The 19,301-nt window shown below is 43.5% G+C and overlaps 1 protein-coding gene across 2 annotated transcripts in view; it reads right to left on the bottom strand.

Annotated features, from left to right (window-relative positions):
- SLC23A2 (solute carrier family 23 member 2) overlaps positions 1-19,301 on the bottom strand; it is a 1,215,437-nt gene that overhangs the window by 126,033 nt on the left and 1,070,103 nt on the right. For both annotated transcript variants that reach the window (XM_086943514.1, XM_086943515.1), the window contains one exon: positions 8,083-8,239. In XM_086943514.1, coding sequence (XP_086799640.1) covers positions 8,083-8,239 — 157 coding nt within the window. The remainder of the gene's footprint in view (positions 1-8,082; positions 8,240-19,301) is intronic.

The raw sequence follows: 19,301 nt of genomic DNA, 5'->3' as shown, positions 1-19,301 counted from the left end.
TTTCGACAGGTCAATTCAGCGCTAGGCAATTCCTCTGGGCCGGGGGTGCGGTGAGAGTGGAGCTCCACACCGGTTTCCTCTCCACATATTGCGGTGGATTGGCGTCGTCAGATGTGTTGTCCTATTATCAGGCGTCTCACCTATTGATATTGAACGAGTGGTGGTATGGGGACCGGGGAGACCCAGCGCATGCCCTTGAGGGATATCTAATGGAACCGGACACCCTACACACTATATTATATTCGGCTGGGAAGAGGAAGAGGCTCCCAGTCGTTACTCAGGTTGTTTTCCGTATCTGGCGACAGGCGCTACGCCGCATGGGATGGTGGAACAGACTGACGGAGGAAACCCCATTGTGGCAGAATGGTCGGTTGCCGGCTCTAGCGTCCCTACAGGGGTTCAGTGGCTGGGACGTGATAGGAATATCGGCGTTGGGCCATTTTATGAAAGGCACAACCCTTAAATCATCCCAAGAGCTGAGGGAAGACTATGACATGCCCCGAACCCAGTTCTTTAAATATTTACAGTTCCGTCATGCCATCTCCCCCGCCTTGGAAGGCCTGGACTCCTTGCCCGAATTCAGCCCCCTGGAGGCTAAGGTATATATGGGAGAATTGGAAGATAAGAAGATATCCCGCATCTACCAGACGTTAGTTACACATTGCTCCCCTTCGCTAGATAAGCTGCGGACCGCGTGGGAGGGGGACGTGGGTGAGCTGGAAGAGGAGGATTGGAGAGAAGCCCTTGCAGCCCCTAGAGGAGCGGCCATTGACGTACGCCTACGATTTATTCAATTAAAATACTTACATAGAGCTTACTATACTAGGGAGAGGCTGTGGCGGGCTGGCCTGATTGCGTCCCCTGAATGCTTGAGGTGTGGTCGGGAGGTGGGCACCTTTATGCATACGGTATGGTCATGTGGTGTACTGGAAAGGTTCTGGACAGGTGTTTGGGACTGTTTGTCCGAAGTGTTGGGTTGGGAGCTCCCCCGTACGCCGCAGTTGGGCCTTCTCCATGTTATGGAACAAGTGGGTGGTAACATCTATAAACAGCATTTACTGCTTCTTGGCCTTACAGTAGCCAAGAGGATGTGGCTCGAGCCAGGAAGGACCCCAGGGCCCCCCCGGTGGGAGTATGGAAAAAGGGTTTAGATTGCTGCATGGGGTTGGAGCGTCCAGTGTTTGAGGCCCGAGGCTGCCCCAGGAAGCACTATAAAATATGGAGGAGATGGGCAGATTACAGAGGACTGTGGCTGGAGCCGCCAGTGCAACATGATATGGCTGCAGGACAGATGCGCTTATATCCTGGGTAAGGGAGAGTATACATTGAATGTTTCATAACAGATTTTTTTTTTTCCTTTTAGGAATGTATGGACATCGTGCAGGGGGTTAGGGTGGGATCCGGGAGGGGAAGTTGGTGGAGGGGCAGGGGAGTGGGAGGGCTGAGGTAACTGTTTTTTTTAAAACTATTGTATAGATTGCCTTTGAGCGAATGTTGCGTATCTGCTCGCAGCTCCTCCGGTGTTCGGAGTGCTGCGTCTTTCTTGCAATCTCTTAATAAAAATGTTGTTCTGAAAAAAAAAAAAAAACAACTATGGAGAAACTCAGCTAAATAAACTGATACCAATTGGTGGAGCATATCTTACATAGCTTTGGATCCCAGTGTACACAGTCCTTACGGAGTTAAGCTCTCACAGTAATTTTGGGATACTGTTCTATATATATATAGATGATATCTGATGGGAGAATAAAGCACCTTAATTTTGGAAACGTGATCCTCGAGCATTTCCTCAGAGGCTTCTTGAGCACGTTTTGCAGGTATTAATCCACAGCGCAGAGATAGTTGAACAATTTCTGGGCCCACTGGGGTTTTATTATTTGAATTATTCACACTTTGGGAGCAGCTCACTGCAGCATTATTAAAGGACTGCAAACACCAGCAAGCTCTGGGAGAGCCAACGCCCACTGGGGCAGGTGTTAAGGATTGAAAATTCCAGCGCTCCTCACAGTGTTCAAGAAGCCTCTGAGGAAAGGCTCGAGGAGCATGAAACGCGTCGGGCTTTTATATTGAACAGGACATTGCTCTTTCCTTACTACACCGTTAACCTGCAAATAAAACAAAGATTTTTACCTACCTGAATGTTGGCTCTTCATAAATGGGGGTGACTCTTACGTTGATATATATATATATTAGCTGATCCCGGAGTGCACCCTTGCCAGCTGGGGCGAACTTCTACTGGCTGGTACCGAGTCAATTACAAAGAAACTAAGTTCTCGGCTGTTCGAATTGTGAACAGATTTAAAATGCCTGGCCACCGGATATGTGTTATCTTGGTTGGATATAGCCCTGAGGTGTTGTAAAATACGTTTATGTACCTGGAGTTTAGTACTCCCCACGTATAAAAGTTTACAGGGACAAGACAACACATATACTGCAAATTCTGTTTTGCAGGTTAAAAGCTGTTTTATCTTGTGTTTTTTGTGGTCAAAAGGTGAAATGTATGATTTCGTTTTTACACCCTGCTTGCAAGCCTTGCACACTTTACAGTTATAGAATCCGCTGTGAGTTTTGAGCCAGTCTGTGGATTCTATCACTTCTGGACTGGTCTTTATGAGTTCATCCCTCATAGAGCGGCCTCTACTGTATGTGATAGACGGTCGCAACGGTAGGGTACCACCGATGACCGGATCACACAGTACAAGGGGCCAGTATTTCCTGATTATAGACTCATTTTTTTGTGTTGTTGGCTATACTGTAGTATTATTATAAAGGGAGTATCCCTAATAGAGGTTGTACCTACATTAGCTGTAAAACTATTGGGTCTAAAAGGAATAACTTGGGTGTTTTTACCGGTCAGTAATAGGGAAGATCGTTCTTTGGTCATGGATTTAGTGATGGCAGTGTTGATAAGTTCTTCACTGTAGCCTCGTTCTCTAAATCTAATGGCGCTCTCAGTTTGAGCTTTAGATAGATCTTCCTCTCTGCTATGAATACGTCTCAACCTCAGCATTTCCCCATAGGGGATGCTAGTGATTAGGTGGCGTACGTGAGAGCTTGAGGCATGCAGTGTTGAATTCCCTGCTGTGGTTTTTCTGTGGAGTTTCGTTTCTACTCTGTTCTGATCAATAAAAACTTCAGTATCGAGGAATGTTACAGACTCAGCACTGATATTTGCGGTGAAGTGTAGATTAAGATCATTTTTGTTAATGCACTCTACAAATTCATTAGCTTTTTGTGCATCACCGTTCCAAATAATAAACAAATCATCCATAAACCTATACCAAACTACGATATGGTTTAGCATAATCTCACGGTGTTCCACCCTGAGAACCAGCTCCTCCCACCAGCCCATGTGTAAACACGCGTAGCTGGGGGAGAAGCTGGCTCCCATGGCGACACCCCTGAGTTGCTTGAACAGAAGATTATTGAACATAAATATATTATTGTTCAAACAGAACTCAACCATTTTAATAAGCATTTTTTTGTATTTCTTCATATTACCCATTGATTGTTCTAAGTAGTACTCCAACACTCTCAGGCCATCTGCATGGACAATACTGGTGTAAAGGGAACTAACGTCAAGTGCCATTAATAAGTACCCTGGTTCCCATTTCAGGTCATTAAGTTTCATTAAAAAGTCACTGGTGTCACCAATGTACGATGGTAATGCCTTGACGTGTGGCTGTAAGAAAAAGTCCACATACTGAGAGACGTTTTCAAGGCAATTCCTTCTCGCGGAGATTATGGGGCGCCCTGGAGGATTATTTGGGTCCTTGTGGAGTTTGGGTAAAAAATAAATGGTTGGTACCACAGGGAAAGAGTTTTTGAGAAATGTAAACTCTTGATTCGTAATGAGTCCATCATATTTCCAGTGAAGAAGTTTTTTATCAAATGTCTCATACATCTTTATATATATATATATATATATATATATATATATATATATATATATATATATATATATATATATATATATATATATATATATATATATATATATATATATATATATATATATATAAGCTGATCCCGGAGTGCACCCTCGCCAGCTGGGGCGAACTTGGAATGCACGACTTCGTTAACCACAATTTTGTGGGAGACTGCTGTGAGAGGCTCAAAAGAGCACAGCCTATCAGAAGGCAGCAGATTTACATATGAGGAACTGCGAACGCTGCCGTAACACAGAGGGAAACAGCCTTTGAAAAAGCTAAACTAGCGAAACGCTTCAGCCTGCAGTTTGTGTGCTGAGGGGTTCACGGGGCATAGCTGATCCCGGAGTGCACCCTCGCCAGCTGGGGCGAACTTGGAGTGTGTGTGTGTGTGTGTGTGTGTGTGTGTGTGTGTGTGTATGTGTGTGTGTGTATATATATATATATATATATATATATATATATATATATATATATATATATATATATATATATATATATATATATATATATATATATATATATATATATATATGTATACACACACACACACACACACACACACACCCAGGAGTATATAGATTAGTTTTTTTTTTACCCCACCCCAATTCAATTTTTTTAATTTCTTACAGGGGTGGATAGGGTACTATGTTATTGAGTATTATGTAAAGTGATTTCTAGAAGGGCACATTCAAAACGATGTATTTAGATAGTGATGTACAAGTTGTTTAACTTCCAGTGTGCTGATGTAATGTGCAGAGTGTGACAATGTCATAGAATGCACATAATGGGATTCTATGCATGAGTGTTGATCTCTGAGCCCTGTTAGAGTAGACCTGACTCGGCTTGTTAAATAAACACTTTGGCAGTATGAGACGAGTACGCTTATTCACTTCAGGTGGTTTGTGGGATTTGTGCTTTTCTGTTCTATGTTATAACATCATGATAGATGTTAATGTTGTCTAAAGCTTGAGCCTTGCTACCTAGCACCAGGATACCCTCACAGGGTGATTAGCAGCGCTATACAAATACTTATTGATTGATAGAAAAGGCTCAGGCAATGGACAAGGAGGTGAGCATTACACCGTTGGTGGTGAAAAGCCCTCTGTTTTTGTTGGTACTACTTGTGGTGTTATATAGAATATGTCTTAGGAGTGGAGCCATCACAATGGTCAGGAAAGAAGCCTGGAGTGGATCATTCTACTGGATCATGATTATTGGATTATTGGAGTCCTTGAATAAACAGGAGTGGATGCCATAAAAAGCTACGTCAATGAAAGTCTCTTCATTCTTCATAATATCAGTGTTGATGTAAAATGTTGTGAGGGTGATTATCTTAGCGCCCAGTGTTGTAACTTCATGCAGTGACTTTGCATGAGTAGTGTGTACCGCGTCAGTCCCTGATGGTGAGCACAGACTACAGGTCGACCAGGCGTGGTGCTCATGTTTAGCATAGCAAAATCTCACTTGATCTCCATTTGTGGGAGCCCTTTGGGAGTAGTATGAACCAGTAAAAACCTGCCTCCATACTGGTCACTCTTTCACGGTGTTGTACGCCCAGTACCTTTTCCAGGATTGTCCTCCAAAGTTCCTGTTCGCAGACACTCTCATGAAACGTTGTCAGTTTTTCTATACTTTTTTAAATTTAACATAAAGGAACTTCTTCCACACCGTGGAAGAGATTGGCTTGTGCCTATCATACTCACAAAAGATTTTTGGAAGAAAAGTTCAGCAAAGTGTTACAAGACAAGTTGGGAAATATATCAGACTTTAAAGATACTATTAAAGTCAAGCAGGGTGTGCCACCAGTAAAACACAAGTTACGAGTCACATATCGGGGCTATTTCACAAATGGAGATGGCATGACGACCAGCCTCCGAGGAAAAATAGAGGAAGCCCTAGAAAAATATACTAACTTTCTTTTTAGGAAACAGTCAAGCTTGTGAGAGTCACCAAGTTAAGCTAAAAATACTAAATTACTTAATTACGTTCGGTCAATATGCAGGATTACACAAACCAATAAAAGCTCCAGGATTCTTAGGTCTGAATTAACAAAGTACAAGGCAGGATTAGATAGGAAAGTATCTTGCTTCTTGAAGCATTGTCCTCTTTCCAGATTTAAATGGCTGTGGCCTACCTGGCTCTCCTTCCCTTCATTTCGTAGAAATCTCACAGCCCTTACTTCCTTGAAAAATGTCTATTATACATTTTGTGATTTGGGTATTATTTGTAAAAGAAAAGCTTCTGAAATTTAGCAAATCCAATTTCAGATAGGCTCCAGTGCAATGCATGTAAAAGGTATATGCATTTTTACAATTTATTGTGATTTTTAGGTGCAGGATAAAAGTGTTTTTTCCCTTAACAGTGTTTATGGTATTGAAAAATGCTAAACCAGGTAGTTCCTAGATGTGCGCAGGACCATATCAAATGTGCCAAATCTTCAACAGTCATTTTAACACCTGGGACACACAATAAGACTACACAAGCTAATTCCATGAAGTAACTACGCATTGCAACATACCATCTAAGACATAAAACTGCATGTGACAGACACTGAATCCACGAACAGAAATTAGGCTAAGTTTGCAAATTTTTCTTCAAATTGCCCAGTATACCTCAAATCCAGTCTACGTTTTCAGTTTGTCATGAATAAAATGCGCAAATATGTAGATTGTTGAGGTACAGGAATTGAAAAAGGAATACCACTGCCCTATACTCTTGAAAGTATAGATTTACTGGAAAGTAATCAATAAACCAACTTTGGTAAACAATGCCCAGGCTGTGGTAAGGAACATGGTTTGAAACAAACTTGCAATTGGAAAAAGAGTACCAAAACTCCAGTTCGAAACAGTTTTTCGTTATATGTTCCCATCTTTTGAGCAGCTCATGGCACAGAAAATCCAGAGTTAAGCCCTAGCGAAGTCCATGTACAAATAGCCTGTGGTTCTACATCTAATCGGTGAGCCAGGTTTCTATTTGCATTTCTGTGACTTTAAACATCCCACTGATAGTCTTCTGAGGATGAATAAAAAAAAAGGTTCTTTTAGCGCCGGTCATTTCGTGGTCTGCACAGGAAAGAAGGAATAGGACTACTTCGAGCGTGAACGCCATAAGAAGGTTAACGTAATGGAAAAAGCTACCCTTTCTGTGTAACTTCAGAGAATCAAAAGCATAAGTGCACATGTGCAGAAATATAAGTTGTAAGTTAAGTAGAGGTAGACCACCTTCTACAGAAGGTGAAAAGAGACAATACAGGCTAATTCTTCTGTCAATATGAAACTTCAGAAAAGTTTCCCAGACCGTCTTACAAACTGCTCTGCAGGAGCTGACAAATATGGCCATGTGCAGAGGACGGGTGCCAAACAGGGCTTTCAGTCTTACAAGAGGTGCTAGAAACTGAGACCTGAAAAACTGTATGGTAGTAACATATTTAAAAATCTTGTTGTAGGAATAAAAAAATGGCAAGTTATGCATCGTTATTTTGACTAGAGTTTTAGAGCGGTCTAAATGTGCAATTAGAACATTGGAATGTTGGGAGCTCCATTGAAGACAATGGAGTGCTCCATGCTTTTACGGGCCGGTAAAGGCCCGCAAAGCAACATTCCAATGTTGTTTTCAAAGCCTCTCAGAGCCAGAGGGAATTTAAACCCCTCGAACTACGAGAGGCCTTTGTTTTATTCGTTGAAACCTTCTGCCTTCTAGTGGCAGAATGTTCTAATAACCTCTCCCTTGTTAAAGTCCCTCACCTTCGGCTTGGGCCTTTAAGGCTGGAGTTATAAGGCAATATTAGAACATTGGAATGTTGAGAGCTCCATTGAATACAATGGAGTGGCTCAGGGCTTATAATGGCTGGTATAAGCCTTCTGCTCCAACATTTCATTGTCTTTTGGTTTCTCTCCTTTTTTAATTTAGAACATTCTACCCCTAGAGGGTGGATGGTTCTAATAGCCTTTCAGCCCTTTGGCCTAGAGCTATCCCGGCTGTTAAAGAACCTCACACTCTTTCTGGTTCACAACACTTAACTAGTATAGTCCACAGCAGCTGGCTACAAGGCTAAACTATAAACCCATTATATGAAATAATGAATAAACAGGTCTTTCAAACTTTCAAATTGATCCTAGAACAAAAAAAGATATCAAATAAAGATACTCACAAGGATAAGGGATCTTAAACCATGGTGCAGCAGCCAACACCCCTTGTCTGGCATCAGTGCGGGCATAGAATCCATACTTGCTGTTATCCGGTGGAAAAACATCAGTTACGGTAAAGATGAAGCACAGTAGCCAGGAAACCAGGATAGCCATGATAATCTATAGAGGCAAAACAGAAATCTAAGAAGAGAAACCAACTGAGATGGACAAAGGGAAATTTGGCAGGATAACTAACCAATTTGGTGTGGCTGACAAGATATATATATATATATATATATATATATATATATATATATATATATATATATATATGTATATATAAAACCTATTAGGTTTTTTAATATAAACATTGAGTAGATTCAAAGAATGAGAAATCAATACAAATAAACTGAAACGCCGCTGCAGACTCAAAAGTGGCCTGATACGAAACCATTATTAGCCTGGAACTGTCCTATAATGGACAGAAAATGGTACTGCACCTGTGACAGAAGAAAACTGTCCTGCAAGCAGAATATTTCAGACAAAGCCTTATTGCCACCCCATTTGCCAAAAGTAAAAACAAAACCCAACTGAATCTATTACTTTGCTATGCTATTTCTTGCACTCTGTTTTTTTCTACACATGACCAGTTAATTGCTCTCAACCTTCACCACTGACAGCGCTAGTGTCCTGTTCTGCTGGGCTTCGGTTTCATTTCATCAAATACATTTTTAGGTCTCGCCTGAGCCAGGGCATGCGCTGCTCTGGAGAGACATTTAGTAGCTGGGTTTTAAAAGTGCTACCTTGCTGGCCACCAGCTTGCTGTTACGCGCACAAGCGCACGAGACGTGCTCAGCTACCATCTGGCTTTCAGCGCATGCATGAATCCCCTCCCCTAACCTCTCCCTTCTACAACTCCTTTTTCATATCGGCTACTGAGACCCTCACATTACACGTGCGCTTGGCTTTCAGTGCGCTTCTGAATCCCCTCTCCTACCCCCCTCCCTTCTTACACTCCCTTTTCGTATTGGCTGAGACCCTCACATTACACATGCGCTTGGCAAAGTGTTTTGTTTTTGCACTTCCTACTTCCGCCAGTGGGCGGGTCTAGAACGCAAGCAGAGATCTGCAGGCTATACATTGGCGAAGAGAGCAGGTTTTTCTGCTAGGCGGGTTCTGTCGTCACTGGACTCTGCCCCATAACAGCTTCAATGACTCTGTTTACGCCGACAGCCACCCGGCCTGTACATTCGTAGAGACGCGTCACCTCCTGCGCTGCCTGCATTTGCTCCTCCCTCCTCTACGCTGCGGTTCCCCGTCCAGTTCCCAACCCCTTCTGGTGCTGTTGTGACTGGGAGCCCTTCATGCGCACTGTCTCCGGCCGACCTCTGCAGCTCCCTTCTTGGGAGATCCTACTCCTCCAGCTTTATTTCTGTCCTGCGCTGCCTCTCAGAGCAGATACGAGTTTGACGTGTGGCAGTCACTTGTCAGGGGTGCTGCCCATGCAAACATGTGGGATAGTGGTGCGACTATAGCTGTCTGTTGGCCCATGTTATAATGTGACTGTTTATACAGTTCACATATTGCTTTCGGACTACAAGTCCCAGTATGCCTCCTTTAAGGCGGTTAAACAGGATTGAGTGAGACAAACTCCCCTCCAAGGCTGGCAGATGGATCCAGAACAGAGCTTTTCTTTTCTGGTATTTCAAGCAGGTTACTTCAATTGGCGTATTTTATGTGAGCCAAGAATGCATCTTCAGACTTCTGGAATGCCCTAGGTTGTTAAATAATGACTTCGGTTGTTTTTTAACCTTGTGTCCTTGTGAATATTGGTGGACGTAGAGACACTTCACTTACTGTGGTAAACAGGAAAAGTACCAAAGTTTCAGATGTTTCATATGGACCCAGTCAAATTTGTTGGTGAACTTATTATTGCAACTGAAGTACACATGACGGTAGGGCATTTTAGTAGCATTTCTCTAATAACAATGTTCCTCAAACTTTACTGTCGCTTTAATTTGCTTTCTTTATATTGTATGGCTCTTCTTGTTTCAGCCTGTTTATCTTGTGTTTGTGCTTCCCATGAAGCATACCCTTTTTACCATCTCGTTGATTGACTGGCTTCTATGCGTCCTCTACTCGCTTTTAAGGAGCTACTTTTTCTTTTTATTAAAGTGTCCCATAGTAGTACATGTCTTTAACAGTTGTCTTCCTTATGTGCTTTTCTCTCCTCACTTTGCTCTCTCTTGTCCAAGTGTTTCTCTCCTCCTACCGGCACTCATGATATTCTCTCGCTTGTGTGATTCCATCCTTTTGTTTTCCCCATGCCCCACTTTGTTTTCTCTCCCTCCACACCTTCCAACTGGTTTACTTCACACACCCCTGCTCCCTACTCATTATTATTTTTTAGGCACTATTGAGCTACATTTTTAAAGAGCACCACAAGTGTTCCGGCCTGCCACGTAGAGCTTGCCATCAGTAGTGTGCCCCAGTCTGAGAAGTGAATCTTGGGTTTTAGTGAAAGTTTCGAATGCTAGCAATAGTGACAGACAACCCTCAGAGTTTCTGTCCTATCCCAGGGGGATTCTGCTACGGAGGACTATGGTTAAATTGCACCTCAACTCCAGTTGAATCACTGCACCCCAAACCGGTTTTGCTACATGCTAACAACAAACTTTGAATACTCAACGATAAGTGTGGTCACAACAGCTACTGTTAATATTTAGGTGAACAGATGTTTCTGTGTTTAATTCTGACTCTTGAAAACCATGATAAAAAGATGATATCATGGATGTTTCCTGTACCTTTAAAATGGGGGAAACATTGCCTTGACAGATTATCTGTTGTGCAAGTCTCCACCTGAGAAAGGAGATACACATCAGCTCTGTGTTTAGCAGGGTGCAGACATAATATATATGCATTGAACGTTACAAAAGTGATAGTCACTTGTTCTCACCAAGTCCCAAAGGCATTGTTTCTTGGATAAAATATCAAAGCAGCACCTACCAGGGAAAGTGAGGTTAACATTAAATAGCCTGCTATCAAAATGAATTTATTCTGCAAGACGGTCTTAAAACCGGCCATTATTGGGTCATTAATGCTTTCTTAAGGCCAATGCACGCGCAGAATACCATATGGTTGAAGATCTCCACCAGCAGAATGTGTCAGAAGAAAGCAGTTCACGCACATAACATGCACTTGCCCCGGTTTATAAATGGAACGACTGGCTAAAACCAATTATTTTAACAAAAGGGATCCAAACGTGTAAAAGAGCGGAGATCAAGACCCTGATTACTGACTAACGGCTTGCTTTGTTAAATTTCTATGCTTGTTTACTTGTGCTCTCTTGAGGAACATACAGACATGCAATGCACTGAATTTTGTTTATTCTTACAGCACGTTATCTATGGAGAACATACGTACTCTTGGCTCATGCCTAATGGCTTCCAACTGGTTTGGAATCATCCGTGCAGCGGTAACATTATCTAAAATCATTGACAAAAGAGGAGGAACTGAAAAATGTGACCACAAGTTTTAAAAGCTACACTTGCTGACAGTAGGGTTTACTTTAATAAATAATAATGGAAGTTCTACCATCCACGCCGCCAAAGTGGGGCAGTTTAAAGTGCTGAAGTCTGCATATGTATACATACAAAAAACAACTGTACTGATCAGAGGAGCTAAAAAGTATAATCCTCTATGTATATCGCCTGGAAACATAGGTGCAATGACTCATCAGATATTCGCAGGCCATGTTTAAAGCGGGGTTGTAACCCCAGAGGAATAAAAGAAGCTGGAAGGCCAGCGGTTCTTAACCCCTTAACTGCTGGGAGCAGCCCCTGCCCCAGAAGTGGCAGCTCCTTTGCTATGGGGGAAGAGCGTCGCCCCACTGCTTTTGAGCAGTGCAAAGTATGAAACATAAAATGATAATAACTTTGTGTTATTATCATTTTATGCTTCGTGTTGCTTTGCGGGCAGGCGGGCTGTTCTGCTGTCGGAGCAGGGCAGGGGAGGAGTGGTTTGCCCACTCCTAAATGCGCAATGGCTGTTTGGTCGGCCCTCTCGGGCTGCCCAAACCAGTCATCCGCACTTTCCCTGTTCTTCCCATGGGTGTCTAGTTTTCGAAAATGAACCGGTTTGCTAGGTTTTCCTAGGTACCTGGTGTGCTATGGTCCCAAATCTATAGCTAGGCACATTGCAAAAAAGTACCAATTTTTGTGAAACATTGCGATGTGTCCATGTTGGGTTTTGAGACATTTCCTGGCCCGCCACTAGGCCTACCCACACAAGTGAGGTACCATTTTCAATCGGGATATTTGGGAGAATTCTGGGTGGGTGGGAATTTGCGTCTCCACACAGATTTTAGAACTTTCCATCGCAGAAATGTTAAGATGATGTGTTTGCTTTTTACAAAGTTTGAGGTTTGGAAGGGATTCTGGGTAACAGAACCTGGTGAGAACCACTCAAGTCACCCCATCCTGGATTCACCTGGGTGTCTAGGTTTATAGCATGTGCATATTTGCTAGGTTTCCCAAAGTGGTGGCTGCACTACGGCCCAAAATCCACAGCAAGGAACATAGCAACAAAAAACGGTCAGTGATAGTGGGCTTTCTATCACCCGGGGGATGGGTTATGGTGGGCATATCAGGGACTATTGCCCTGATTTTCCCTCTAGGGGGTCCAGAAAGATTGTGGTCATTTTTAGGGGGGGGGGGGGACGCACTGGCAAGCACATTCTGGGCAGCCCCCACCCCTATTTATAAAAGACCCTAACATGATCACTAGTGGGCTTTCTACCTCCCCTTGAGGGGGAGGGGGGGCAGACAGACTGTCAAATTGTTTGGCAATCCCCCACCCGTATGAATAAAAGAAAAAGCATAATCCCTGGTGCGTAGTGAGGGGGGCGCAGGCTCCCTGAGGGGGTGGGGGGTAGGGTAGAAACACGCATTTTTTGAGGACTTGGGGGAATTAGCACGCCCATTTTGGGAGGCCCCCACCCCTATAAACAAAACTAAAATAAATCCCTCCGTGGGCTGTCTTCGCGACCGGGAAGCAGCCACCTATAAATCATCACAAGAACAGGAAACCCATTCGAAGACAGCCACGAGAGGTTAAAATAACAGAAGTTACATGCAGTTGTGTGAAGCTGCCACGCAAGCCTACATTAAACCGATTGTTTATTTTAACCTCTCGTGGCTGTTCTTCGAATGGGTTTCCTGTCCATGTGATGATTTATAGGCGGCTTTCCCGGTCGCGAAGACTGCCCACCACTCCAGCTGTGGGTCCTGAGCAGACTCCAGTGGGAGTCTTTTCTCGAGTAAGGAAGAGGTTCCGAGCTGGTGCCTTTACAGGGAGACACTCGCTTGGGCGCTATGTGAGGCTACAAAGCAGGGCAGCTTTCGGACTGTTTGGCAACTTCAGCCCACTTGGGAAATAATTCAAGGTTTCACTGAATAAACAGCGCGCCCACATGGGACACTGAAATGGACTACAAATTCCAGAAAGTCGTGGTGTCGGCCACGCCCACTTTTGGAGGCAGGTGATTAATTTGGACTGTGCATCGGCACTGGCGCTGTTTTTATTCCAACCTACGCCACTGAGGAAGAGAGCAGGAGGCTCTCGAAACGCGTTTCGCGAGGACTGTGCAAAGAAGTTACATGCAGTTGTGTGAAGCTGCCACGCAAGCCTACATTAAACCGATTGTTTATTCTAACCTCTCGTGGCTGTTCTTCAAATGGGTTTCCTGTCCATGTGATGATTTATAGGCGGCTTTCCCGGTCGCGAAGACTGCCCACCACTACAGCTGTGGGTCCTGAGCAGGCTCCAGTGGGAGTCTTTTCTTGAGTAAGGAAGAGGTTCCGAGCTGGTGCCTTTACAGGGAGACACTCGCTTGGGCGCTATGTGAGGCTACAAAGCAGGGCAGCTTTCGGACTCTTTGGCAACTTCAGCCCACTTGGGAAATAATTCAAGGTTTCACTGAATAAACAGCGCGCCCACATGGGACACAAATGGACTAAAAATTCCAGAAGGTCGTGGTGTCGGCCACGCCCCCTTTTGGAGGCAGGTGAATAATTTGGACTGTGCATCAGCACTGGCGCTGTTTTTATTCCAACATACGCCACTGAGGAAGAGAGCAAGAGGCTCTCGAAACGCGTTTGGCGAAACGCGTTTGGCGAGGACTGTGCAAAGAAGTTACATGCAGTTGTGTGCAGCTGCCACGCAAGCCTACATTAAACCGATTGTTTATTTTAACCTCTCGTGGCTGTTCTTCGAATGGGTTTCCTGTCCACGTGATGATTTATAGGCGGCTTTCCCGGTCGCGAAGACTGCCCACCACTACAGCTGTGGGCCCTGAGCAGGCTCCAGTGGGAGTCTTTTCTCGAGTAAGGAAGAGGTTCCGAGCTGGTGCGTTTACAGGGAGACACTCGCTTGGGCACTATGTGAGGCTACAAAGCAGGGCAGCTTTCGGACTGTTTGGCAACTTCAGCCCACTTGGGAAATAATTCAAGGTTTCACTGAATAAACAGCGCGCCCACATGGGACACTGAAATGGACTACAAATTCCAGAAGGTCGTGGTGTCGGCCACTCCCCCTTTTAGAGGCAGGTGATTAATTTGGACTGTGCATCTGCACTGGCGCTGTTTTTATTTCATAAAAAGTAAAAGGAGGCCCCCTTATCTGTCAAATTTGGGACAGGGGAGGTGTATTGTAAAGCAAAATTGTCCCACACATTTGTTTTTATTCCAACATACGTCACTGAGGAAGAGAGCAGGAGGCTCTCGAAACGCGTTTGGCGAGGACTGTGCAAAGAAGTTACATGCAGTTGTGTGAAGCTGCCACGCAAGCCTACATTAAACCGATTGTTTATTTTAACCTCTCGTGGCTGTTCTTCAAATGGGTCTCCTGTCCATGTGATGATATATATAACAAAATTCGGCCGTCCCCTGGCCTCTTAGATGGTGGCGGGCTCGAGTGGGGAGGCGACCCCAATATTCCACACAGCAGCTTCTTTGTTTAAAGTAAACCAACTCGAGCCCGAATACGTGAGCGTGTTATTTATTATTCAACAAAGGCAAACAAACACCCAACGCGTTTCAGTGCAGCCGCATGACTAAGGTGCTCGAGTTGGTTTTCTTTAAACAAAGAAGCTGCTGTGTGGAATATATAAGGCTCCTTGGAGCCGAAACGTCATGCGATGTGCTTGCACTAATTAAATAACCTTTTTGCACGAATTTGGACCGTGTCTGCATCAATCTATGGTGTGAGGGGGACCCCTAACCTATGGAGACAGAGCGCTGATCTACGGATATATATATATATATATATATATATAGATATATATTTATTTCTGTAAACATGTTCAGTACATTTTTGTTTTATAGGTGTGGCTTCTCTTGGGGCCGATTGCGGCCCACAGGGAAACCACAAATCTATAAAAACAAAACTGTCCCTTCAGGGGTTTGGCCAGTGAGCAGGAGAGCCGACCCCCTGTCAATTTCACAACATATTTCTGGGGGGGAAGGGGGTGATCGCCCGCCCGGGGGGGGGGGGCCCTCCCTGGTGCCAGCAAATGGACGTGCACTGCACCAGAGAGGTAGGACGTGCATCGGCCATTAGCCGACGCACGTACTGAAAGGTTAACCACTGTGGGCCTCCACTGAATCTTCACTGGATTCCGGGGCTCCCACCAAATTGTTAATGGAAGAAAGGGGACCTGGCCGAAGTAATTTCTGTGATTTGAACCTAAAAAACAAAAAATACAGAAACAAGTATACATTAAACAAAAACACAAATGATAAAAAAATTCTTGAACAAAAATCGAACATTTAATGGGAAGATTGGAGCTTTTCTAAAGGTGTTATTTTTATTTTGAAAGAAGAAGCGATATTCCTAACTCTAGGATAGAACTGTCTTTTTAGCTTTTAATACATGCTCTTTATTTGTTAGCACTCCTGTTAGCTCATCAGTTTGTTTGCTGCTCCTGCGCTACTCCCACGTATCAATCGAAGGATACAAATGTAATTTTGAGCCTCCAGTTTCGAATTACTTCAAATTTACAGAATGTTTTAAAACATTGTTTTGATTATTTATATATATACACTTTAATATTCTAATATTATTCAATTTTGCACACAGCAGTGGACCCACAATGTAGGCGCTTTAGCAGTCCCCAATAAATGCGCATTAATCCATATCCAACAAAGATTAAAGACTATGGTCATTTTAGCTGCCATCTTTATCTCACACTGTTCGATTATTGGATGGGATAGCTAATTTAATATGGAGACTAAAAAGTAGAACGGGACTCATCTGCTGAATCAGAGAACTGCTCTTTCAAACCTCCTCTGGGGATGGGGTAACACTATTTTCTCCGTCATCTACTTCTATCGACTCATTCATCTCCCCATTTTTGGGTGAGGAGGATGCCATTTTAGGTCTCGGCCTGATCCAGCGCATGCGCTGGTCTGGCCGAGACATTTAGTATCCGCTTTTAAAAGTGCTACTTTCCCGGCGACCAGCTTGCTAGAGCGCACGCATGCGCGTAATAGCAAGCTGTTGGCCGGCAACACTAACACAAAATAAAGACTGCCTTTGAAATCCATAGTTTAAGTAGACACATTCGATTTGTCGCCAAATTCGCCATTTTCGCTCACTTTCCTGAAGGCAGGGGATATGCTTTCCCTTCAGAAACTGTTCCATAATGGCCTGTTTCTGTTTTTATAGCCTCATGTGAAGACGTGGTGCGCTAATAACAGTCTTCCTCTAGATGGCTCTAAACACCATAAATAACAAGTGGTCAGCTTGGGTTAGGGTTGGTGTTCTGCTTTGAGTATTAGCACAAAACTCACTGCACTGTAGGAACGGAAGGTTTGCATGTGATCGCCAAACATACAGCCTCAGTGTTTTGGCGGGAGAACACCAACTGTAACACGCATCATAAAATGTTCCCTCTTCAAAAAAAACCACAAAATCACCTTTTGTACCATCTTGAGAAATTTCCATCCAATACACAAACAAAAGTTGAGGAAATGCACATTTCCACAGAGGAAGTTACGCCATTTAGCATTAGAGGTTCAAAGCAGAAATTCAGAATAACGCAAGTCTAGAGGTGGACAGTAGAAGGATACAATATCACAGGCACATTGAGCGCTGTTTGGGGCTTGGTGTAGCCGATATATACCCGAGAGGGCTGATACTCACAGAGTGTCCAACAGAGCAATTAAAGAAAATGACTGAAATTCTTAGACAACCTGGAAGAGTGAACAAGGACACGCAACACAAAAAAGCACACGGCACAATGTCATGTATGGTGAGGCTCTCTCACATTCGAAGCACAATCTGAGAGCTGTTTTCAGCTCCAGGTGGGAGGAGAAAATATTACATCATACATACACATTCTAGGAATATTTTTATTCAGTGGGGAATGTTGTGCAGTGCTAATGTTGCAGGCTGTGGAATCCCAGCACCCGCTCTCCACTGCCGGAGTTATAATTGGACCAAGCTGTTAGACCCTGGGCACATCTTTACCTCGCTGTGCCTCAGTTCTCTTTATGAAACAAGCATTGGCATAGCCAATAGGTCTCGCTTTTGGGACCTTATAAGTATTTAGTTTGCAGCACAATATCATTGGTGCAAAAACATTAACTGTTGCATGGTTAAACACTTACAAGGCCCCAAAGGTGAGTCCTATTGGCTATGCCATGCTTGTTTTATCTCTGGCCCGAATGTGCAAACAGTAATGTGTGGCAAAGGTCATACATCAACAAATGACACAAAAAAGGGGAAGGCTGGGTTGCGTGGGCTTTGCCTTTAGCCTATGATCTCATTCATAAAACTACAAAGGGTGTAATAAAGTCAAAGAACACAGACGTAGGTGCAGCCAAAGTACATAAGGGAGTGGCAGAGCATGCTTCAACAGAGTTTTTTTTGTAAACTTGTGGTGAGAGAGAGTCCGGGATATTTCCCACAACTCAAACACTAATCTGAATTCAGATTTCTGCTACTCCCGATTTAACACACTATCTTGATCCCACACTAAAACTGAATATTGCAGCGGATAACCTGGATGTGAGACCGTCTCCCTTGACAGTGCTTACTTTATATTAAAAACAGATGAACTAATGGTGGCCCCTGTCCATGTCCCCATGGAGGTGTGATCCAATCTTACTCTTTGTGTCTTGGACTATTAAGCTTGTGAATTCAACTGCGAGTAAGGCATCAGCTATAGTGGCTACGCCAATCCCTAAAAATGGATAAATAGTGTCAGTTAAACTTCCATCGATTCTTCTTTTAGATTTTAATGTTTCATGGAACATTCACAAACAGCACTGCTGACAGCGAAAGGAGGTTCAAAACCAAGCCAGCCTAAGAAGATGCTATGCATCTATACCATTGCATACATTAAAATATATATATATATATACTTTAGAGCATCTCAGAGGATGGTTTCATAGGTATTCAAAGCCCATTGTATAAAGTCCCGGGAAAAGATGGTGGACAACAACACTACTAAAACATTTTTGGCAATACATTTGAAAGAACACACTTGCCCAAAGCCTAGAACGAAGTCTCCAACAACTATTTATGAATTTTCCCTATAACTCTCAGAGGGGATGCACAAGAAGCAGAACCATGCATAGAATTTATTTGATCACAAATATATCAGAAAAACTAGTTGTGGATTTCCTTTTCATTTACATCTTTCAGTTGCTTGAGAAAACCAAGTACAGTACCAGGCTGGGAGAACATATTTACCTTTACATTATATTTATCATTAGTTTTACAGAAAATAACAAGGAAGCGTCAAAATCTGGGATACCAGTTCTTCGACAGATTGAAGTGCTGGTCTCCCCAATTGTCTAGTGTAGCAAAGTCCAAAGTAAATTTGAACATCAGCTCCATCCACAACCAGTCTTTTCTTCCCCATCGCAGCACTTGTTATAGGTTTGCACTGCCGAAGGTTAGCCACCTCTACCAAGACCTTGTCCACTCCACTCCCCCCCCCCCCCCCCCCCCCCGGGATTCTTCAGGGCATCTCTTATGCTTTGACCCATAACAGATATAGATGGGCCTCATCACTCAGAAACCTTGATTTAACCCACTGTATGACTTACGCATCCAGGAGAAACAGGACCCTAATTTAGGAGGTCCTTGCTGTATTCTCTAGAAATGCAATATTTGTTTTTAACTGGATTGGTAAAGTAACAAACACTACCACAGCTCCTCGTCCATTATAATGCCC

The sequence above is a fragment of the Lissotriton vulgaris genome, chromosome 11 (assembly GCF_964263255.1).
Source record: "Lissotriton vulgaris chromosome 11, aLisVul1.2, whole genome shotgun sequence".
In the NCBI taxonomy this organism is placed as follows: Eukaryota; Metazoa; Chordata; class Amphibia; order Caudata; family Salamandridae; genus Lissotriton; species Lissotriton vulgaris.
The sequence above is the reverse complement of the archived record's forward strand: the minus strand, read 5'-3'. Positions and strand labels throughout refer to the sequence as shown.